The sequence below is a fragment of the Anabrus simplex genome, chromosome 6 (genome assembly GCF_040414725.1).
Source record: "Anabrus simplex isolate iqAnaSimp1 chromosome 6, ASM4041472v1, whole genome shotgun sequence".
Lineage (NCBI taxonomy): Eukaryota > Metazoa > Arthropoda > Insecta > Orthoptera > Tettigoniidae > Anabrus > Anabrus simplex.
The window spans coordinates 161,063,432-161,085,417 of NC_090270.1; the positions used below are offsets into that span (position 1 = coordinate 161,063,432).

General features: G+C 38.3%; 1 protein-coding gene across 1 annotated transcript in view; it reads right to left on the reverse strand.

Moving 5' to 3' along the window:
- Positions 1–21,986, reverse strand: part of LOC136875912 (uncharacterized) — a 159,446-nt gene that overhangs the window by 85,311 nt on the left and 52,149 nt on the right. Inside the window, exon 6 of the mRNA XM_068228251.1 lies at positions 2,627–2,649. Within this exon, the coding sequence (XP_068084352.1) occupies positions 2,627–2,649 (23 nt within the window). The remainder of the gene's footprint in view (positions 1–2,626; positions 2,650–21,986) is intronic.

The window sequence follows — 21,986 nt, forward strand, 5'->3', positions numbered from 1 at the left end:
ATCATTGGAATACAGGCAAAAATGTGATTCGTTAGACCACATTACGTTCCACCAGTCAGCTACTGTTCATGTTCTTCGATTGAAGACAAGCACCTTTATGTGTCTGTGTGAGCAATGGCCTCTTACGAGGTGACCGACTCCAAATGTTCATTGCATGCAGTTCCCGTCACAATGTACTCTCACTGACAGGTCCGGATGGACCTTCATTCACAGTTTGCAGCAATTCCTGTCGGGTTTGAAAGGGATTTTGATTCACAAGCTGTGAAAAGCATCTCTGGTCCCTCTCAGTCAGGATCTTTTCTTCTGACCACAATTCTGACATTGTGTTTCTTGGCCATGTGTTGTACACCACTGCTTGTAGACAAGTTGGACAATCCACTGGAAAACACCAACAAATCCAGCAACTTCACGCACCGTATTACCATGGGCACGGCCAAACACGATTGCCCCTTTCTGCCACTCAGTCACATCCTTACATCTACCCATGTTGACGTACACTGTCCGCTTGAAACCTCAATGTCTCACTGCTCGCTACTGCCTTATGCTCACACAGAGGCAGTGTGCATGCGGCTGAGCATGGGGCCCATTCGCTGCGCCATCTGTGCGTGCGCACTAGGGTGACTAACTTTTCTTCTGGTGAGCTTATAAAGGGTATTTTTATCTTAAGATTATTGAATTGAATGACCAACTTATTTCAATAAAGATTACAAGATCAATCTCAAAATATGATTTCTAATTTTAAAGCTGATTGTTTGCTGCAAACTCTTAACAGAAAAAGACTCATTGGGGGATACATTTTATAGATAAGTATATAGCCTACCATTGCAGAACTTTCATACAGCTTTTTATGCTCAACACATACTTGAGGTTTGTTGTTGACAGTTTTGGCAGAGTAAACCAAAAATTCACTGGGGTGGCTGTTTTGTTTTACTTCTCCAAAATGACTGCTGTTCGACTCCCTTCTCTTGTAGATTACTGTTTAATACTCTTAAACCTTCCTTCATAAATGCTCTATTCAATGGAAAAAACTGCACTGAAATATGTTACATGATTCCCAAGACTTCCCGCAAAAACAAAGCCACCTACTGGGGGTTTTCACTTTAAAATATATGTAGGTATTAGAGTTCCCACTTCCATTATAATTATTAGAGGTGTTACATTGTTAAATGATGAGTTATATTCTTTCTTGGTTGTCTCTTATGTAACAAAGTTTACCTTCCCATAGAATAATTTACCAGGATGGCTTTAAACAAATGAGATCCACCATAAGAAGTCAAAAACCTTTGGAATATCAAAGTATCTTATATATGTATGTTAACCTATTTTCCTATCATGTCCATTCTGGTGCATGTGTTCATAATTGGATTGGTAAGGAAACTGGTCAGAACCTGGAGAAATTTAGGCCTTACCATCTCAGCATTTTCCAGTAAGTTTAAATTAGTATTCACTGGAAGTATAGCCTAATGTGGTGTTGTACTTCCCAGTCTCTCAATGTCTTGAATACTTGCCACACTTACAAGCACTTCAGTGCACAGAGCTGCCATTATTGGCAAACTGATGGAAAATATGAGGCATACCCAAATGCTTCAGTCAATAAATTTTGTAATTAAAAAAATATACGTAAAACTGTGAATTCTGTTCTGTTTAGTTAATATTATAATTCTGCTCCCTGTTGTCCACACAGTTATAGATGAGGGAAAAATTCAACCAAAACTGAAAAGAAGAAAAATCACCACAGTATTAATAGGGATTATCTTCTTCTTCTTCATGTGCCATGTCCTCACAGAACGTTGGTGATCAGTAGGATGATCTGTTGTTTGTTCATAGCTGTTCTGAACAGAGTAAGCTTTGTCACCCCAAACCACTGGCTCAAGTTGCCGAGCCATGATGTCCTACTTCTCCCCGGACCACGTTTTCCATTAAAACAGAGATTATGGTAATAACTTAATCAGATTAAGTGATTAGGCCTCTTATAAATAGCAATGATGTATGGCCTTCAGCTGGATCCGGTGCAGGTCTTTTGAGTTGACACCCTATAGACGATCTGTGAGGATAGTGTCCAACCCAAGATGAATTCTAAATTTGAAGATGACTCAATCACCCAGCCCTCGAACCAGAGGAATCGTCCAGAGAAGGTTAAAATCCCCAAACCAGCCAGGAATCAAACCCTGCACCTCTTAGACCCCATTAATTAAGCACACCTGAACTAATAAACATTGGTTTACGAGGTCTTTCATGCTCTCTGGCTACTAAATCACCACTTAGGAGGGTGATGGGACCCTTAAAACTTTCTGCAGTAGATTAAATGATTATAAGAAAACTGTTAAAATCTCTGGCAGTTATATAAGGGGATGAGAAGTCTGAAGACAACCACAGAAAAATGGCTAGTTCTATTCCACAACTGCTTAGTTGAGTTGATTATGATGAAATAATTTGAAATAAACTAAGGTACAACTAATCTGTTCTTAAACTGTAATGTTTTCTATAAATATTGGTGTGTTCCCTTCTTGTCTCTTCCTCTTGAAGGCTATGACAAGCCATCTGACATACTGTTGATATATTATCGCTCTTCAATCATTTGTATAAATATGTCCTATTATATTATGTCCCTTTGTAAGCAACTTACCTGCTTGACCTCCCTGCTGCACGCTGTGAAAAGAAGAAGAAACAACTGAGTGATATAACATTATAAATGAAAATATAATTCTGAAAATTAATAATAATAATAATAATAATAATAATAATAATAATAATAATAATAATAATAATAATAATAATAATAATAATAATAATAATAATAATAATAATAATCATGTTATTTGCTATATGCCCCACTAAGTATTTTAATGGTTTTTGAAGATGCTGAGGTGCCAGAATTTAGTCCCGCAGGAATTCTTTTACACAAGGCTGGCATATTTCAGCACCTTCAAATACCATCAGACTGAGCCAGGATTGAATCTGCTAAATTGGGGTCAGGAGGCCAACACCTCAACCATCTGACCTACTCAGCCCTGCATTCAGAAAATTAAACAACCCGCATGAAATATAAAAGTATTTTTTTGTGGCTTAATAAGAATGTTTTTTTAATACTTTACACATATGATTAGCTTCTTAAAATCTATATGAATATGATATAAAAATACCAACCGACCTATCTATCTATCTATCTATCTATCTCTGATCTGCATTTAGGGCTGTTGCCCAGGTGCAACATTCAGTATCAGTTGTTTATTTAGTCTTTTCTTGACTGATTTCAAAGAAGTAGAAAGTAGTAGAAGTCAGAGGCAGATCCAGGATTCACTGAAAGGGGGTTGGGGACGGGCTAATTAAAAAAATTACCATACCACAAAGCAAATGCAAGTTTATATTTTGGAGTAAAGCAAGAAGAGTGATCCCTACTAAGAGGCTATATATTCCCCATCAACAAATCAAACTTTCAGAGTTCCACACACTTTAATTAAATAGTGTTGTTGGTTTTTACATCCCTCTGACTACTTTTTTATGGTTTTTGAGATGCTGAGTTGCTGAAATTTTGTCCTGCAGGAGTTCTTTTATGTGCCAATAAATCTACGACATGAGGCTGACCTCCAAAATACCACCAGACTGAGCCAGGATCGAACCTGCCAAGTTGGGGTCAGAAGGGCAGCGCCTAACTGTCTGAGCCACTCCGCCCAGACCCATATATTTTTATGAATATTAAAGCATTTAGAGTTCTCATTGTTATATGATTATCAAAATTACACTAAGCATTCAATATTAAACATTTTCATACATAAATATTGTGAAAGAAAATTCTCAAAGAATTTAATGAGTTCCTATCATGTATATATTAGATTACTATAGACATAGAAGATGTACTAAGCATGCAAAGTCATGCAAGCCACCACTAGTAACCACATTATGTGTGCAGTTTGTTTTGAATTAATAATAATTTAATACACGACTCTCTCAAAAATTACACTTCAGTAACTTTATTAACCTTATAGCAAGTTTCTTCTCATCACCAACTGCTTAGTGCTAACTGAAAAGTTATTTACTAGTAAACATAGCCCCTGATAAATTTTGCCTATCTGTTATCATGCAACTATTTCAGTATCATTTGTGATGGAGGAAATATTAGCTATTTCCACTGAAGTACAAGGAGGATTTATCCTAATTTCATCATCTGCAGATCCTTTCTCTTTTTTTTAAAAGTAGTAATCATGTCAACACCACTAGAATAACACTCAACTGCAGAATTTTTGTTTTATCTTCTGCTTCATTTTTTGGCTTTTTAAAAATGATAAAATTGAAAGAATAGACAATTTATCTATGTCATAAATATTTAAAAACATTCACCCCTTAAAAAGCACTCATTCCTCCATTACTCTTCGACGTAAAAATAAAAATTTCACAGGTGGGTCGCTTTTACATCCTAGATGTTACATAAGAGGGTTTAAAACATTAAAATTCTTTCATGTAGGGGATCAAATGAGTGTTAGATCAGAAAATAAATAATCATTCCCCAAAAACCATTTGACGTACGAACTGGGGACATATTTTTCAGGCTCAACTGACAGTGGACTCTCCAAAATGTAAAACTTTGGGTAATAACATTCAGTTTAAAACTGTAGCGAAGCACTGTTATCTTGTTAGTACCCTATATATCTGCTAATCAAGCTGAAAACCCTGCTTATTGGGAATTTTGGAACCAAAGCTGTCTCTTATCAGTTCGTGCTGGTTCCCAGTGGTGAGCGGACATAGTGTACTGAGGTGCTAGCGGTTTTCTGTGTGTGTTGTGCAATTCGTGTTTGGATTGGTGTTGTGTTTTATTTTTTCTGTCTGTTCATTGGGAGTTGTGAGAGAGATTCATAGCTGGTCTATGTGTTGATTTTCTCCCACACTTCTGGCCTCATGGCGGAGTTGACTGGGGCTAATAATATGGAGGAGGAGACAGTTGTAGTTGACAGGGTAATACCCATGGAGGAGACTCTCGTGCTTCCTGATCCCTTACTACCTGACTGTAATTCTGTCCCAACTAACAATAACAGTCCTTCCGCTATTGGACAAGATGCCAAGTTATACGATGCACACCATACCGGCCCATATATCATCTTTGTGGAATCCTTTGACAAGAGTAAAAAATTGGGTAGTGTGCATCCAATAACCCTCGGCAAACTTTTCTATGAAAGGAAACTTGTTGGTGTTACCCAAATCTCTCGTAGAGGTAAACATAGGTTCCAAATTGAATTTCACTTGCGTACCAAGGCCAATCTTTTCCTGTCAAATCCCATTTTACAGGAAAAACATCTTAAAGCTTTTATTCCTTCTGCTTCTATCTATAAGGTTGGAGTGATCAGAGGGGTGGATAGGGACTTGACAGAGGAGGAAATTTGCAAATACACAGAATCATCCATACGTATAGTTGGAGCTCAGTGTATGAACAGGCGTTCCATGCAGGATGGCAAGGACTCCTATGTTCCCACAGGAACAATAAAGATAACTTTCTGCAGCCAGACGCTACCTCCATATGTTTCTATTTATAGGGTTCGATTCCCAGTTGAACCCTTTGTTTTCCAACTCACAATATACAAATTATGTTACAAGTGTTATTTTTAATATCCACCTATTCAATACCAAGAGATCTAGTAAATTAAGAATGAAATCTTATCATAAAAAGTTATAAGGGACATGTTTTGCCCATTTTAAGGGCATCATCAGCCTCAAACTCAAACCTGAAAGGTGAATAATCAGCATCCTGATTGTTCTTACAAATCGTAAAAAGAGGATATCTTTTTTGCTAGCGGCTGTATGTCGCCCAGACATAGATAGGTCTTATGGCGACGATGGGATGGGAAAGGCCTAGGAGTTGGAAGGAAGCAGCCGTGGCCTTAATTAGGTACAGCCCCAGCATTTGCCTGGTGTAAAAATGGGAAACCACGGAAAGCCATCTTCAGGGCTGCCGACAGTGGGATTCAAACCCACTATCTCCCAAATGCAAGCTCACAGCCGAGTGCCTCTAACCGCACGGCCAAATCGCCCGGTAAAAAGAGGATATCAATGTAGGTGTTTGTCTAACATAAAATTATTAGAATGTCCTTGGTTAAAATCATAGTATCAAGCTGCATGTCACAAGTTCACAAGATTACACTCTCTGGAGCACTGAGTCAATGCACCCAAAACCTGTCGAGGGTAGAGTAACCCACAATATGCTGTAAATGTCAATGTTATGGACATACTTGGAAGGATTGTCGAGTTCAAAGCCCTAGATGTGCAAATTGCGCACAAAATCACTGATTCTGATGACAATGTTTCAACTGCTCTGGGGAACATCAAGTAGGATCCATTCACTGCTCCGAGCATAAACAACAGGAATTGAAGAAAAAGCTTGCTATGGAATTTATAACTTCAACTTCAGAGTCTTTTTTTTTGCCCCAGTCGAAAATCGATTTGGCCCCTTCATGTCCCCACAACAATTCCACCCCTCTACCATGAACTACTGCTCAAGTTGCACAATCTCCTCCATCAAAGAAAAGAAAATTCACGGTAGTTGTCCAATCGTCACTGCCTAAACATGATCCTTCAGGATTCGATGTATGGCGATTCTCCTCATGCCTTCCTACTCCCAGAGCGAATTTATTCCCATGTCTTCCGTATCTAGGAATTGCACACTATTTCTTCCTAGGACAGTTGATACTGATAACACATTAAGAGAACGCTTTCTGGAATATTCCCCTTTCACTGCCAGAGTTACCGCTATTTCCGATAAACTATCTGCATATACTCGAGCAGCAGAACATGATTCTAAATGGTCTAAGATGCTTCTAACCATGCAGGAGGAAGTCATGTCACTTCTCCATTTTTTAGCACTGTCTGTTCTAAAATCATTATTATTCTACAGTGGAATGTACATAGTGTTTTAAGTAAGAGACACAAACTTTTTTTTTTACTTATTGATTCCTATAAACCATACATAATTTTGCTCAGCAAAACTTGGCTGGCTCCAGCCAAATGATTTCATATTCCAAACTGTATTTGTATTCAACATGATGGGGCCTGTATTTTGGTATCCAACCAACTACAGTTCCATTTTACACCTTTGCCATACAGAATTCCTGGTACACAAGTGGTTGCAATTTATGTTTCAAACATTCTTGTTATTTCTCTCTACTATCCACAGAAAATTCAAGGCTCATATTGTAATTGGACACATATTTTATCGCAACTTCCGCACCCTTTTATCCTCGGGGAGATTTTAATTGTCACTATCATAGCTGGGGATGTGAGGTCTCTTGTCCTAAAGGGAATAAGATAGCCAAATTAGTAGCACTATATAATTTATGCTTCTTAAATGACGCTTCGCCCACTCGGGTGACGTGACCTTTAAAAGTGCTGTTGATTTAACAATATGTACTAGTAAACTGGCACACAGAGTTGAATGGGAGGAAATAAAGGACACTCACTCGAATGATCATTTCCCCATCCTTATTGTCTTTGCTGACAGTCATCCAGCCGAAATGCTTCCAGTCAAAGTGTGTAGGAGAATGCTGCACTTTAATACAACCTAGTTTAAACAGTTTTTGGTGAACAAGTTATCTGGTATTGATGGTCAACAGATGTTCTATAATACCTTTACTTCCATAATCACACACCAAAGCAACAATATTACACATTTATTACAATTAAAAAGAAATACAGCATCATTGTACAATTAAAATCATTTAGTATTTGACTACACACTAAAAATCTGGCACTAAAGAAACTGTCAGACTGACGAATGCATGCAGCTAGGTGTTGAAACATACACCAGTGTCTATGACCTCAGCAAAAAAAATATAGCCCTGGTACCCTTCCTCATAGCACAGGCAAAGTCTCCACTATTTGCTGTGGCACTATACATATCGGTTAGCCGGGATGAAGGATATTTTGTGAGTATTTCCGCAAATAAATGAAGACCACAAATTGCCTGTCATTACGGCTTATGACTCACGTGAAAGGGTGAGGGCATTAGAACGCACACTTTACACTGGAGATATTGTTACTCTTCTTCTTCTGCTCACAAAAGGTTGGTGGCCGTCATGGAATAGCAACCTTTTTTGAGGTTCCTATGTCAGGGTTGCCATATAGGAGGTACAGAACCATTGTCAAAGTTCCAAGCCGAGGATTACCCTAACCTACTTACACACAGTCCAAGTGTGTATCTCTCCTCTAACAGATTAGGAACCACGATGGATTGTATAGTCCTAGCTGCATGAGGACAAGGAGTGCTATGTGTCAGAATATGTCTGAGATGCCCACTCCCATTCCGTAGCAACTGGTATCCCAACTTTAGGACCACTTACTAGGCCCCTCAGCCATTGCCCATGGTTCACAAACTAGGACAAGACTACAATAACCCACACCATGAACCACATAAATATAATATGAATTTTGAGGTTTAAATTTTCGATGCACACATTGTTTTTAGAGACGTTATCAGAATATTTTAAGATGTTTTTATATGTAAATTTTAAAGATTTTATTTTTGCATCCGGGAGATAGTGGGTACAAATCCCACTGTCAGCAGCTCTGAAGATGATTTTCTGTGGTTTCCCATTTTCACACCAGGCAAATGCAGGGGCTGTACCTTAATTAAGGCCATGGCTGCTTCCTTTCAACTCCTAGGCCTTTCCTACCCCATCATCGTCATAAGATCTATATGTGTCGGCATGACGTAAAGTCACCAGCAAAAAAAAAAAAAAAAAGACAACAATCCTTTTATTGTAATTTATACCTTACTTGATAGTATATTGTTAATATGTTTTTGTATCAAGTCGACAGAACATTTGGTGGATTTCTTGGTCACTGCTGAAGAGGATGAATGTGGTTCTCGAAACATGTACGACATGGTCTAATAAGTGACCGCTTCTCAACCTGAAGGCCTGCAGATTACAAGGTGTTATGTGGCCAGCACAACTAATCCTCTCAGCTGTTATTCTTGGCTTTCTAGACTGGGGTCATCATCTCACTGTCAGATAACTCCTCAATTGTAATCACATAGAATGAGTGAATCTCGAACCAGGCCTCAGTCCCAGGTAAAAATACCTGACCTCGCCGGAAACTGAACTGGGGAGCTTTAGGTAAGAGGCAGGCATGCTCCCATACACACAAGGCTGGCCCAAAAATAAACTATAATGGTTAAAATAATCATTATTGTAACATCGTGATCATTGATGCTAGTGGTAGCGGACCATAACTCTGCAGATACTGGATTCGTGACCAATGTTTAAAGGACCTTCTTTCCTTTGTTTGTTGCTTGCTGTCTCCTCAGTAAATATTGGAAGCTCTTTCAAGGGCACCCTGCATAAGAAATTATAAAGGTCAAATTATACTGTTTTGTGGAAACCCATCTTAATTCTCTCAGTTCTGTTTTCTAGAAATTTAGTCACCCTTTCAGTCACTCTTTTATCTAGTCCTATCGCCCTCACTTTCATATGTGATCTCCCATGATCTAATGCTTTAAATGTCTTGGATAGGTCACCAGAGATGAATGATGAAATAATGGTAATGATTTATGATTATAAGTTGATGCATACTTAAATTTATTTATTTATTTTTTTTAGTAGAGGAGTAGAAAGTGTCAGTTAAGGTTTACTTGCATAATTTACAAATAGAGGGAGGGGTTTAGTTTTGATTTATTGGTTTAATTAATACAGATTAAATAACTTTTGATTAGTACTGACAAGGTGGACATACAACACATTATTTATTTTTTAGTCCATATTAACTTATATTGATTAACAGCACTGAAAAATCACTGGTAATGTTGAACACTGAAAGGCATAATGGTCTATAGTGATGATGTATGCATGTATGTATTTATATTGCAGCTCCTTCTGTACTCTTTGTCTGTTGAAAATACCTCCAAAATGGTTAACAACATTCTGGTTGGGTTGTGATTAAGCTTTCCATTACACTATAAAGAGAAAAGAAATTCCAAGTCTTATTTGCCTGATACACAAAAAGAAGACCTTTGAATTGAAGATAAAAGTTAAATTAATAAGCAGACTTACTGTTGTGGGTGTTTGTTTACATATCAAAACTTAAATACATGCAGCCGACATTTACTGCTCTTGCCTTTCTTTAGTTTTACAAAGTAATGTTTTTTGAGTCATCAGTCCATAGACTGGCTTGATGCAGCTCTCCATGCTCCCTATCCTGTGCTAACCTTTTCATTTCTACATAACTGCTGCATCCTACATCTGCTCTAATCAGCTAGTCATATTCATATCTTGGTCTACCCCTACCATTCTTAACACCCACACTTCCTTCAATAACTAACTGCACAAGTCCTGGGTGTCTTAAGAGGTGTCCTATCATTCTATCTCTTCTTCCCATCAAATTTAACCAAATCAATCTCCTCTCACCAATTTGATTCAGCATTTCTTTAATTTTATTTGATCTATCCATCTCACATTCAGCATTCTTCTGTAACACCACATTTTGAAAGCTTCTATTCTCTTTCTTTCTGAGCTAGTTATCATCCATGTTTCACTTCCATACAATGCCATGCTCCAGATAAAAGTCTTCAGAAACATCTTTCTTATTCTTCTTCTTCTTTTCATGCCACTTTTTCCCACACCTGTGGGGTAGCGGGTGCGAACTGTGTCGCACATGTGGATTTGGCCCTGTTTTACGGCCGGATGCCCTTCCTGACGCCAACCCTATATGGAGGGATGTAAGCACTATTGCGTGTTCCTGTGGTGGTTGGTAGTGTGGTATGTTGTCTGAATATGATGAGGAGAGTGTTGGGATGGACATATACACCCAGTCCCCAAGCCAGAAGAATTAATCAGAAGCGATTAAAATCCCTGACCCAGTCGGGAATCGAACCCGGGACCCTTTGAACCGAAGGCTGGTATGCTGACCATTCAGCCAACAAGTAGGACCAGAAACATCTTTTTAATTCTTATATCAATGTTTGAAGTGAGCAAATTTCTTTTATTAAGAAAACTCTTCCTTGCTTGTGCTAGTCTACATTTTATGTCCTCCTTACTTCTGCTATCGTTAGTTATTTTACTACCCAAGTAACAATATTCGACTACTTCCTTTGAAGTTAAAAATTTCATTGTTCTGTATTGAAGAATATCACAATTAAAATTGAAATAATTGATAAGGAGATTCCACCTATTCAATACCAAAGAATACCAGGTCATCATCAGCCGATTAAGAAATGGAAAACAATGCATAGGATCAGTAGAAGAGGCAATATGAAAAGGAAATGAACGGGGGTAGACACTGTAAAACTTAGAAGAAGTAAAATATAAGTCATTCAAAAGAAAAACAGTACGCAATTCTCTTAGCGGCAGCAAGGCACATGCAGCGCTAGGCATAGTCCCACAATGATTATGAATAGCGGAGAACTGTTCAAAGCCAGTTATTTAAACACTGTCAGGCATAAAGTCACATCACAATCGAACATATACGAAGTTCCATATTCGTGTAGGAGTTGAAGACGAGCAGATTCACTGAAGCAACTTGCCAGCTCCCGGTGATCAGCGCGACACATTCAATATCAGGCACTGTGGTTTCAAACGCCAAAGTAAAATGGAGAATAGCTTGACGATCCAGACATTTTCCCTAATTTAATATTTCCTGCATCACCTAACTTCGTTCAACTGCACTCCATTACTTTGGTTTTGGACTTATTTATTTTCATCTTGTACTCCTTACCCAAGACTCCTAAAAAAATTATACAAAATAACATTCTTATAAATAAAATTCTAGTATACTCAGCTAAAAAAATCAAAGCAAATCCTCCTCTTCTATATTCATACCATTCAGCAGTTTCTCCAGATCTTCTGCGGTCTCAGATAAAGTAATGATATCATCAGCAAATCTCAGGGTTTTAATTTCCTATCCTTGGATTTAGATTACCTTCCCAAATTCCTGTTTGATTTCCTTTACTGCTTGTTCTAAATAAACATTGAAATGTAGGGTGGGACACACTGCAATGTGCCTTACTCCTTTCTGGACTGCTGCTTATTTTTCAAAGCCCTCGATTCTTATTACTGCAGACTAATTTTTTATACAGATTGTAGATAATTCTTCGTTCTCGGTATTTGATCTTGATCATCTTCAGAATCTCAAATAGCTTGGTCCAATCAACATTATCGAATGCCTTTTCAGGATCTATGAATGCCATCTATGTGGGCTTGTCCTTCTTAATTCGATCCTCTAAGATCAGACGTAAAGTCAGAATTGCTTCACATGTTCCAGCATTTCTTCTGAAGCCAAACTGATCTCCCAATTCAGTTTCTACTTCTCTTTCTATTCTTCTGTAAATAATACATGTTAAGATTTTGCAGGCATGAGATACTAAACTAATGGTGCAGTAGTTTTCACACTTGTCAATACCGGCTTGCTTGGGAATAGGTAAAATAACATTCTGCTGAAAATCAGATAGCATTTCTCCTGTCTCATACATCTTACACACTAAATGGAATATCCTGCCCATGCTGGTTTCTCCTAAGGCAGTCAGTAATTCAGAGGGAATGTTATCAATTCCAGGTGCCTTGTTCCTATTTAGGTCTCTCAACGCTCTGTCAAATTCTGACCTCAAAATTGTGGTCCCCCATTTCATCAGCATCAACAGCCTCTTCTTGTTCCAGAACAATATCGTCTACATCTTTACCTTGATTCAGCTATTGGATATGCTTCTGCCATTGTCTTCTTTTTTTTTTTTTTTTGCTAGTTGCTTTATGTCGCACCGACACATATAAGTCTTATGGCGACGATTGTACAGGAAAGGGCTAGGAGTGGGAAGGAAGCGGCCGTGGCCTTAATTAAGGTACAGCCCCAGAATTTGCCTGGTGTGAAAATAGGAAACCACAGAAAACCATTTTCAGGGCTGCCAACAGTGGGGTTCGAACCTACTATCTCCCGAATACTGGATACTGGCCGCACTTAAGCAACTGCAGCTATCGAGCTCGGTCCTTGTCTTCTGTCCCTACAAGTGGTTTTCCATCAGAGCTCTTACAAAGAAAATTTTACTAAATCCTCTTGTTCAGTACAATATATTTCATTATTAAGATGAAGCTCCTAAATTATCCATAGATGTTTCGACTTATGTTTCAGTCATCTTCAGTGGATAATTAAATTAAAATATATGTTACATTTAAAAACAGAGTGTGATAAAATAATATACAAATTTCCTAATATTACTCTTATTGTAAGCTCCTTGTGACATATTGGTGTTTACTGAGCTAGATAGCTGCAGTCGCTTAAGTGTGGCTGATATCCAGTAATCGGGAAATAGTGGGTTCGAATCCCACCGTCGGCAGTCCTGAAGATGGTTTTCCATGGTTTCCCATTTTTACACCAGGCAAATGCTGGGGATGTACCTTAATTAAGGCCATGGCTGCTTCCTTCCTATTTCTAGGCCTTTCCTATCCCATCGTCACTATAAGACCTATCTGGGTCGGTGTGACGTAAAGCAAATAGCATGTCCATGACATATTGGTGTTACTAAAAAACACTCTGCCCAAATAAGATATTTTAAGAGACATTTATAAGAGTATTTTTGGCATCACCAATATGTCACAAGGAGCTTACAATACGAGTAACTTTAGGTAATTTGTACTGAACCATTCTGTTCATGGGGAAAGAATATTGATTTAATAATAAATTATAGGAATTGTATGAGACCACCAAGAAAGCGCTTTGTATAGCTGTTTATTGGGTAATAGTATCGGAGATTGCGTGCTTTTCGTGGGAACGCAGCATCAGAAGCGAGCAGAAGCTTCTAGATATTCATAAAAAAATTGATTACCCCAGTGAACCTCTTCACTGAAGCCTGGGAAGCATGCGGCTCCGAGAGATATTGTGGGAATTTTTACCTTGGAGGGAAAAGGAATTTATTAATATTTCGGATGCGAGAAGAATACAGAAGGTTGGATACCAGAACCAAAATCAGGGTCATTTTCTGAAAATTTTGATATGCAGCGCAGCCATAGTTGTAATCACAATGACAGTAGAGGTACTTGACATGCACATCGCGGGAAGAATTTTCCACACACGGGCACGCGAATGAGGCCCACCCACAGAGAGCTTGGTAGCAAGGACGCGAGCCTGATAATAGATACGGCTGCCGAGCGCGCCACTTTCATTCACCGGATGCATCGCTGATACGTATGGGTCTGTCACGTAAGGGTCTGTCACTCTGCTGCTCAGCGAAGAGAAGACCGCCTTTATCTACAAGCAACGCACTCACAGTTCACCTTATTCTTGGAAAGAGTAAGTAACAACCACATATAATTGAGATTAGAATTATATACAACAAGTGTTGACCTGTTTCCATGTCAGAATATTCTGCGGCTAGTAATGCTGTTCGTGCATAGTCACATCGCATAATCTGAGATTCACATTGTCCTAAATGAACGACATACTAGTGTAGGCTCTGAAGATTGTTTAATGTAATTCGGTCAGTCAAAATTGCAGTCAAAAATATAGCGCAGTGAAGTTGAGAAGTGAGTAACTGTACTATCAAGACTACGCTCAGAATGTGATCTGATATTACAAGATCAAAATAATGGTTAGAGGGGAGATATAGGCATCGAACGGAGGACACATTGTAATGTGCTTTTCCTTGCAGTTTCTCCTACATCACAAGTGGACTGGACACTGCTCATCTGGTATGGTGTAGCAGTAACAGGGACTGAAGCTGTCGACCAGTCTTCACGGCACCGAGAATCGACCCAGGACCATCGGCGACATCCCATCACCGCGACATCGAAGTGGCGACCCTCCAGCCACTTGAACAAGCTGCGGAGAATATCACGTCACAGTCGGCCAGGATGTCACCCGCCTTCGAACCAAGTATTTGGTCACTAGATTCTAATGTCATCATGATGCTGTAAATCCAGGATGCCCAAAGGAGGACTGTTCAGTTGTATCTACAGACGCAGGTCAGAAATTCCCATTATATAAGCATGCAAGACTACGACGTGGGATAGGAAAGTGTAGATAGATCTGGCCTTTAGCCAACATGTAAATAAATTAAGGTATTAGTGTTCATGTAATTAGAATCTATGCCCCAGGACTTGAACTCAGATTATTTGTAGTGCATGTTGTTAGTTTTTCTTTGTTTATTGGTGTCATTATTGCCGATATTAGATTCATGGTAAGAATTTGAGCTCGTGTATTTCATTTATCGGACCAATACGATCTCATGACAGTAAAACTAAGACAGGTGGTTTAGGTAGTAACCGGGTCTGTATAGTGGCGACCATAACATTAGTTGTCAAATGCAGAAAGCCTAAGGTCCTCTATATTGCTTAAACATACTCTGGTTGGCGTATCGAGCAGAGCAAGTCATACCATAAGAAGCCAGAAGATTTGAGTAATGATGTTATTATGCACAGAAGACTGAGATGATGCCCATAGAGAATACGAAATAATAGTGAAGCTGTAGCTCCTGTATGTGAGCGCCAGTAAGACGGCCAGGCTAGGAATGTGCTGCTGATAGCACCCATGCTAAGTGATATATGAGCCTGTTGCACTTATATTATCTGCGAGAGAGTATTGAATTTGCAATGTAAAGAATAAAATGGCCTATAGTAATTATATTTTAATGAGGGTAATAGGTATGTCAGATTTAAGGGCCGAGGAACAGAGAGAATTACCCCTCCACGTTACTTTGTTTATACGCTGATAGCTGAGGGATATTTATAGCCAAAGGGAAATGGCTGCGCGCTTGGTACAAAAACCCGAGGTTTAAGAGGCTAATGTATGTGATTTCTGACGTCAGGACATGGATGTCTGAAAGTTGAAACTGTGTGTTGTCTGTCAAGAATACTGTAGTGCAGTGATTTTTTAAATATATAATGCGGTCTTAGAATTAGTCGAGGTCATTCATAGAGGCTTGCAACTAGGTAGATGTATTGGCATAACGTAAACATATGTTCCTTTTATTTATCTGTTGATCTATGGTTATTGTACTTGGGAAGGTCTCGGGATCGATTCCCAGACAATGAGTGTATACAAGATGTTTGTTTGGAATTTATAGGATAATTAGGAGCACTGAGGCATAGATTCACATAGAAAAGAAGTAGGTTATTGGTAGACATGACTTGCATTTGAGCAGATTTATGTTAAATTTCATTTAATTAACGCAATTGTTGTAGTGGTCGTTGCAGTGCTTGTCGTTAAGTGACAAAGATATCTCCTCCAAACCATATACACATCATAAGGAACCCGAGCTTGACAAGAAACCTAACAAATAAATTTGTCTATGACTATAATGTCAATTATAAATGTCTTTGATATTTGTTAATTATCAAATTATATAGACTATTGTAATAAACCTGTTTGTTAAATCGAATAGCAGCTCATTTTTAGTTATTGTGGTTAGTGGTAGTTTACACCTTGCACTTTCTAATTATTATTATTATTATTTTTTTTTACTTTATATGATTATGGTAACCCTTTTTTCTTACCCGTTACCCCTGAAGAATTCTCATATGCTGGAGCTGATGGAGAGGATACTTATGCAAGGTAAGCTATGTGCCATTATGATTCACTTGTTGTGGATGTATTGTTCACTATGATGCACTTAGTTCAATCTCGGCATTGGCCTGACGGGAACTAAGTCACTATGGGGCACAGTATATTATGTTATCAGACTTTGTTTTTAAATGTAACATATGTTTTAATTTAATTATCCACTGATGATGACTCACACATGAGTCAAAACTTGTATGAATAATTTAGAAACATCATATTAATAGATGAAAGGTATTGTATTGAAAAGGAGGATTTAGTAGACATTTACTTTGTGAAAATGAGAATATCAATATGGAACGAAGATTTTATCATAATTTTCTTTGGTTCTCAAAACATGTACAACATTTTAATTAATATGGATTAAATAGTTTTTGATTAGTATGGAGAAGGCAGACATAAAATATTACCAGTGGTTTTTTAGTGTTGTTACTGGTACCAATAATTTACGGAGGGTTGTATGCAACAAAAGCTGGAAATACATCCCTACCTTAACATTGGTTGTAAATCTACAAGTGTGTTGTGTTGTGGTCTTATTATGTAGGAAGGACATATCTTGTATACCAAGCACATTGTCATGAAACAAATCTGAAGCCATTGTATATAGACAATTGATACAGATAATCATGTTGTTGTGTGCATTTGTACTCTATCAAGCAAGAACATACAGTATTCCACTGTGTATTACAGAGCGTATTGCTCTTGCAGTCAGGAAGGTTTTTCAGCAGTTAGCGCTCAAATGGTGCATATTTTGTTGGGACACTGTAGTACTGAAATTTGTTTACTAGTCTTTCTTCTCTGGCCTTACAGCATGTAATGGAAGCCTTCTTCTTCTTGTTTCCAAATTTGGCCGCCTACGGACCGCATTGAACTTAAGCTTTCTCTTGTTCTTCTTCTTCTCCTCCTCCTCCCAGAACCTCTTCATACTTTCACTTCTGATCTTCCTTTCTTTCCCAGATATGACCAGTTTGGGTCTACATTTTGGTGGTTTTTCCTGGAATGTTTCGAGGCTGTCCACTCAGCTTCTAAATTCTTTTCTATGAAATTACTAGACATTCTCTATCGCTTCACAGAAATTTCTGACTCCATTGCTCTTCGTTACTTCTTCCTCACGATCATTCAACCTCTCTTAAACTACTGCTCTCCTATTTGGACAACAGCCTCCCCCTCCAATACTACACAGTTAGACAGAGCAGTGTCCTTCTTTGCTGCAATTGTAAGGAACAGAAACCCCAAGCTCAGATTTCTGTCTATGCAGCAGGTATTAATGGCAATTAATATGTCACCGCTGCACATCAGGTGACAGGTAGGTGACCTGAGTTTCCTCTATGGGATCTTAAATGGGCATTACCGCTCGGAACATCTTGTCTCACTCTTCTCTCTCCGCGTTCCTTCCCGCTCCACCAGAAACAAAGACCTTCTCCACATTCCCCACACTCAGCACTCAATACTTCAACGATCTTTCCTAATCTGCCTCCTAACACTCTTTAACAATATTAATAGGAGACAAGAGCTTGATATAGCATCAAATAAAAGTGTATTCGAGAGGTGTGTAAATAGTCTCTTAAAGATAAGTTGATGTGAAGCGATTATACCGCCATCTTGACCCACGACGACTTGGCTATGAACATGGACATTCTCATGGTTTTTGATTTGGACAGTTGTTATTAGTAGGCTGTGTACCTGATCTTGTTATATTTTGTTATGTTTGTTATATTTTATTATGAAAGTTTACGCTTGTTAAATAGTCTGTTCACAGTGCAAGTGAAATTTGCTCAGTGTAGCTGTATCTTGTGCTTCGTGAATAAATAAATAACCATATCCACTGTAAGTCCACTTTCTATTGCATCTCTTTTTACCTCTTCCACCCACTTCGTCGAAGCTTTCAGTCCAGTGATGTACTTGAATATTTTCTTAGCCGTTTCTCATCCATTCTTTCTAGATGACTATAGAATTTTAGCCTTCGATTTCGCATGGTGACAGTGATTTTTTCGGTGTATTTGTAGAGGTCATCATTTTTTCCATTCCTCCACCCCCCATCAGCATTTTTCTGTGGTCCTACAATTTTCCTTAAGATTCTCCTCTCCTTTTTTTGAGATCTTGAAGCTCACCCTTTTTAATCATTGTCATGCTCTCTGAAGCGTAGAGACCATGCTCTCTGAAGCGTAGAGACTCTCTGGCTTTACCGCTGTGCTGTAGTGTCAAAGTTTCGTCTTGTAAGATATTGCTCTTTTGTTGTATCTGTTTTGGGTTAACCTGTAAGCCAATTCTAGTTTTCTAATTCTTGCCCTATTCGCCTCTTTATCCAATCTGTTAGGTTCTATCCATTCCCCTAGATATTTAAATTTCTCAGTTCGTTTTACTGTCCCATGGTTCACTTCTAAGTGTCTCTCCCCTGGATGTCCATATTCCATGTAATCCGTCTTCTCATATGGTACTTTGAGACCCGTTTTCTCAGCGATCTCATGTAGAGTATTCAGCATAATTTGGGCATTTTCTCAGCTATGACCCAAGAGTGCAAGATCATCCACAAAAGCCAAGCACTTAATTTCTAAGTTCTGTCCTTTCCTCCCTAAATGTATTCCCTTTATTCCTTTCACTTCCAAGGCTATTCCCAGGTTCTAATGATTTTTTCTAGAACACTGTTAAAGAGAATTGGTGATAGGCAGTCCCCTTGTCTGACTCCCGTTTTTATTTCAAATGGTTCAGAAATTTCACCGAAGAATTTGACTTTTGAGAAAGTTTCTGTCAGGGTTTGTTCTCCTGTCAATTCCGAATTCCTCTAGGATGTTAAATAGAGTCTGCCTGTCAACTGAATCATACGCTTTCTTAAAATCAACAAATATTACCATGGTGTTCTGGCTTTTCAAAGCTTTTATTCCGAGAATGCTCTTCAGGTTAAATATTTGTTCTGCGCATGATCTTCCTTTTTGAAAAACAGTTTGGTACTCACCAATGAGATGGTCTGCTTGTTCTTCAACTTTTCTCAATAGTACTTTAGAGAGTATCTTATATGTTATTGGGAGTAAAGAGATGCCTCTATAGTTATTGATGTTCGTCCGGAGACCTTTGTGGTGAAGTGGGTGTATAAGAGCACACTTCCAAACACTAGGGATCTTTTCATCTCTCCAGATTTCTCTTACGACGGCGTGGATTGCTTTTGATGCAGTTTCTCCTCCAAACTTCCACATTTCTGCAATAACTCCAATCTTCACCTGGTGCATTGTTGTTTTTAAGCTCATTTATTATTTCTTTGATCTCTTCTAAACTCAGTGGCTTGGAATCTTGGTTATCCTGAGATAGATTTTTCATATCCAATCTTTCCACAGGTTCTACACAATTCAGCAACATTTTGAAGTAATCTGCAAGAAATTGACAATTTTCTTTGTTGTTTGTTACTACACTACCATCCTCCCGCTTGAAACACAAACTTGATGGCTGGTATCCCTTTAGTTCCTCTCTGAAGGTTTTGTAAAATGCTTGAGTGTTGTTCTTTTGAAAATCATCTTCTATCTCATCCATCTTACTTCTGTCATAATTTCTTTTCTCTGATTGTATGATCTTAGCTATTTTCTTCCTCTCTTCCCTGAAAGTTTCCCATCTCTTCTCGGTTTTGTTTGAATGCCACCTCTTCCATGCTTGTAGTCTTCTGTCCAAAGCTTCATCACACTTTTCATTACACCACCTGCGTTTTCGTTTCCTCGCTGGATTTCCGAAACCTTCAGCTGCTTTAAACATTGAGTTTTGATCTCTTCCCAGCTGTTCATATTCAGCTTCGATAATTTTTCACAATATGTCTCTTTGTTTTGTTTCAGAGTATCTGCATAAATTCTAAGCTTTCTCGTGATTCTTTGTTTGGGTTTGTTTGGTTGGAATCTTACTTTAATCTCCGAGAGGTAGTGGTCCGAATCTATGTTTAACACAATATTTAAAAATTAAAAGGGTTCCTCCTATTCAATACAAAGATGTTTATTAATATGAAAGAATCACATACCGTTCAAATGAGGTACTAGTTTTGGCACCAGATATGTGCCATCATCAGCCACAAAGTCAAATCGGGCAAACACAATAAAACCTTAAAACAACTTTAAACACACTATAACATCTGCATGGATGAATATGAAATATGACTTTAAAACAACTTTAAAAACACACTATAACATTTGCACAGATGAATATATGGTAGATGATGAAGTTGCATTCCATTTTAAAATCCGTTAACCCTAGAACTGCCAAACGTCGCGCTTGCGACTCAATAGAGTGTCACTAGATTGCCAACGTCGCACGCGCGACGCATAGTACATGCATTCGCTTAATCACTTATAACATCATTTATCGTTCACTTACGCTATTTTAACATGTAAGACATTAAAGAGGAAGCTTCAGGTCTTTCATCACACATTCCTCACTAGCCGGAAATTACTCAGTCAAGGTCAGGGTAGGTATAAAATCAGCTACTCTTGCCTCATCCCCCTGTCGTCTCATTTGCTATGTAACTTCGCGCTCGCTCGCTGTTCTTGTTAGTTTCTGTGAATATCTTTCGTTGTCTTTCAACACATTATTTAGTTTATTTTTAAACTCTTTCTTTTGAAGTGTAAGCTGTCATCATGGCAGATGAGCTACATGATTAAAATGATATTCGCGAATTTCTTTGAGATGACTGGGATGATTCCTCTTCCAGTGATATATTTTCTTTAGCTGACGATTCTTCTGACAGCGGAGAAGATTATATTCCATAATCTAAAGTTGAAAGTGATTCCGATGAAGAGAGCAGGCCTGCCGACGTTTAATTAGATAATACTGTTTCTGTAACACGAAAGTGGCGCAGGTTTTATCCACAGGAGTTCGATATTTCCGAGAAGTTCCGCGTAAGGAATCCTGGCATTAGGAACGGTACGCCCCGAAACAGTACACCCATTATGTACTTCTACTTGTTCTTTACGGATTTTATTTGGAAGTTCTTGGTGAAATAGTGGCGAAAGAAATTAAAACTAAAAGAGATTCTGAAGAAATGAAGGCCTTTTCTCGTATGCGATCCTGTTTTCAATTAATCAATCAATCTGGGTTTGGTTTAACTATCTCCGAAATGAAAAATTACATTTCCATTCTAATAAATATGGGAAGCACCGTGAATGTTTTAATAAATTGCAGCATTTCTGGACGCCTATGAAGCCTGACAGGAAAAGAAAACTCTCCGAGAATGACTCCCAGGAGTGCTCCGCGGCTGACGGAACTGTATGCAGCTCGGAACTTCTTAATTCCTTTGTGATTTTATTTCTGTGTTTACTTTTGAGAACGAAATATTTGTAAAAACTAGAATAAATTCCGCGTGTTTTGTATATAGTGATTTTTAAAATGAGTGCTTTTTTATTTCTAACGGTGAACTTGAATGTATGAAAAGAAAAAATTTTTAGTTTTCCAAAATTTTGATCGCCTGATACGCACCAGATAAGGAAGTAAATTATCTA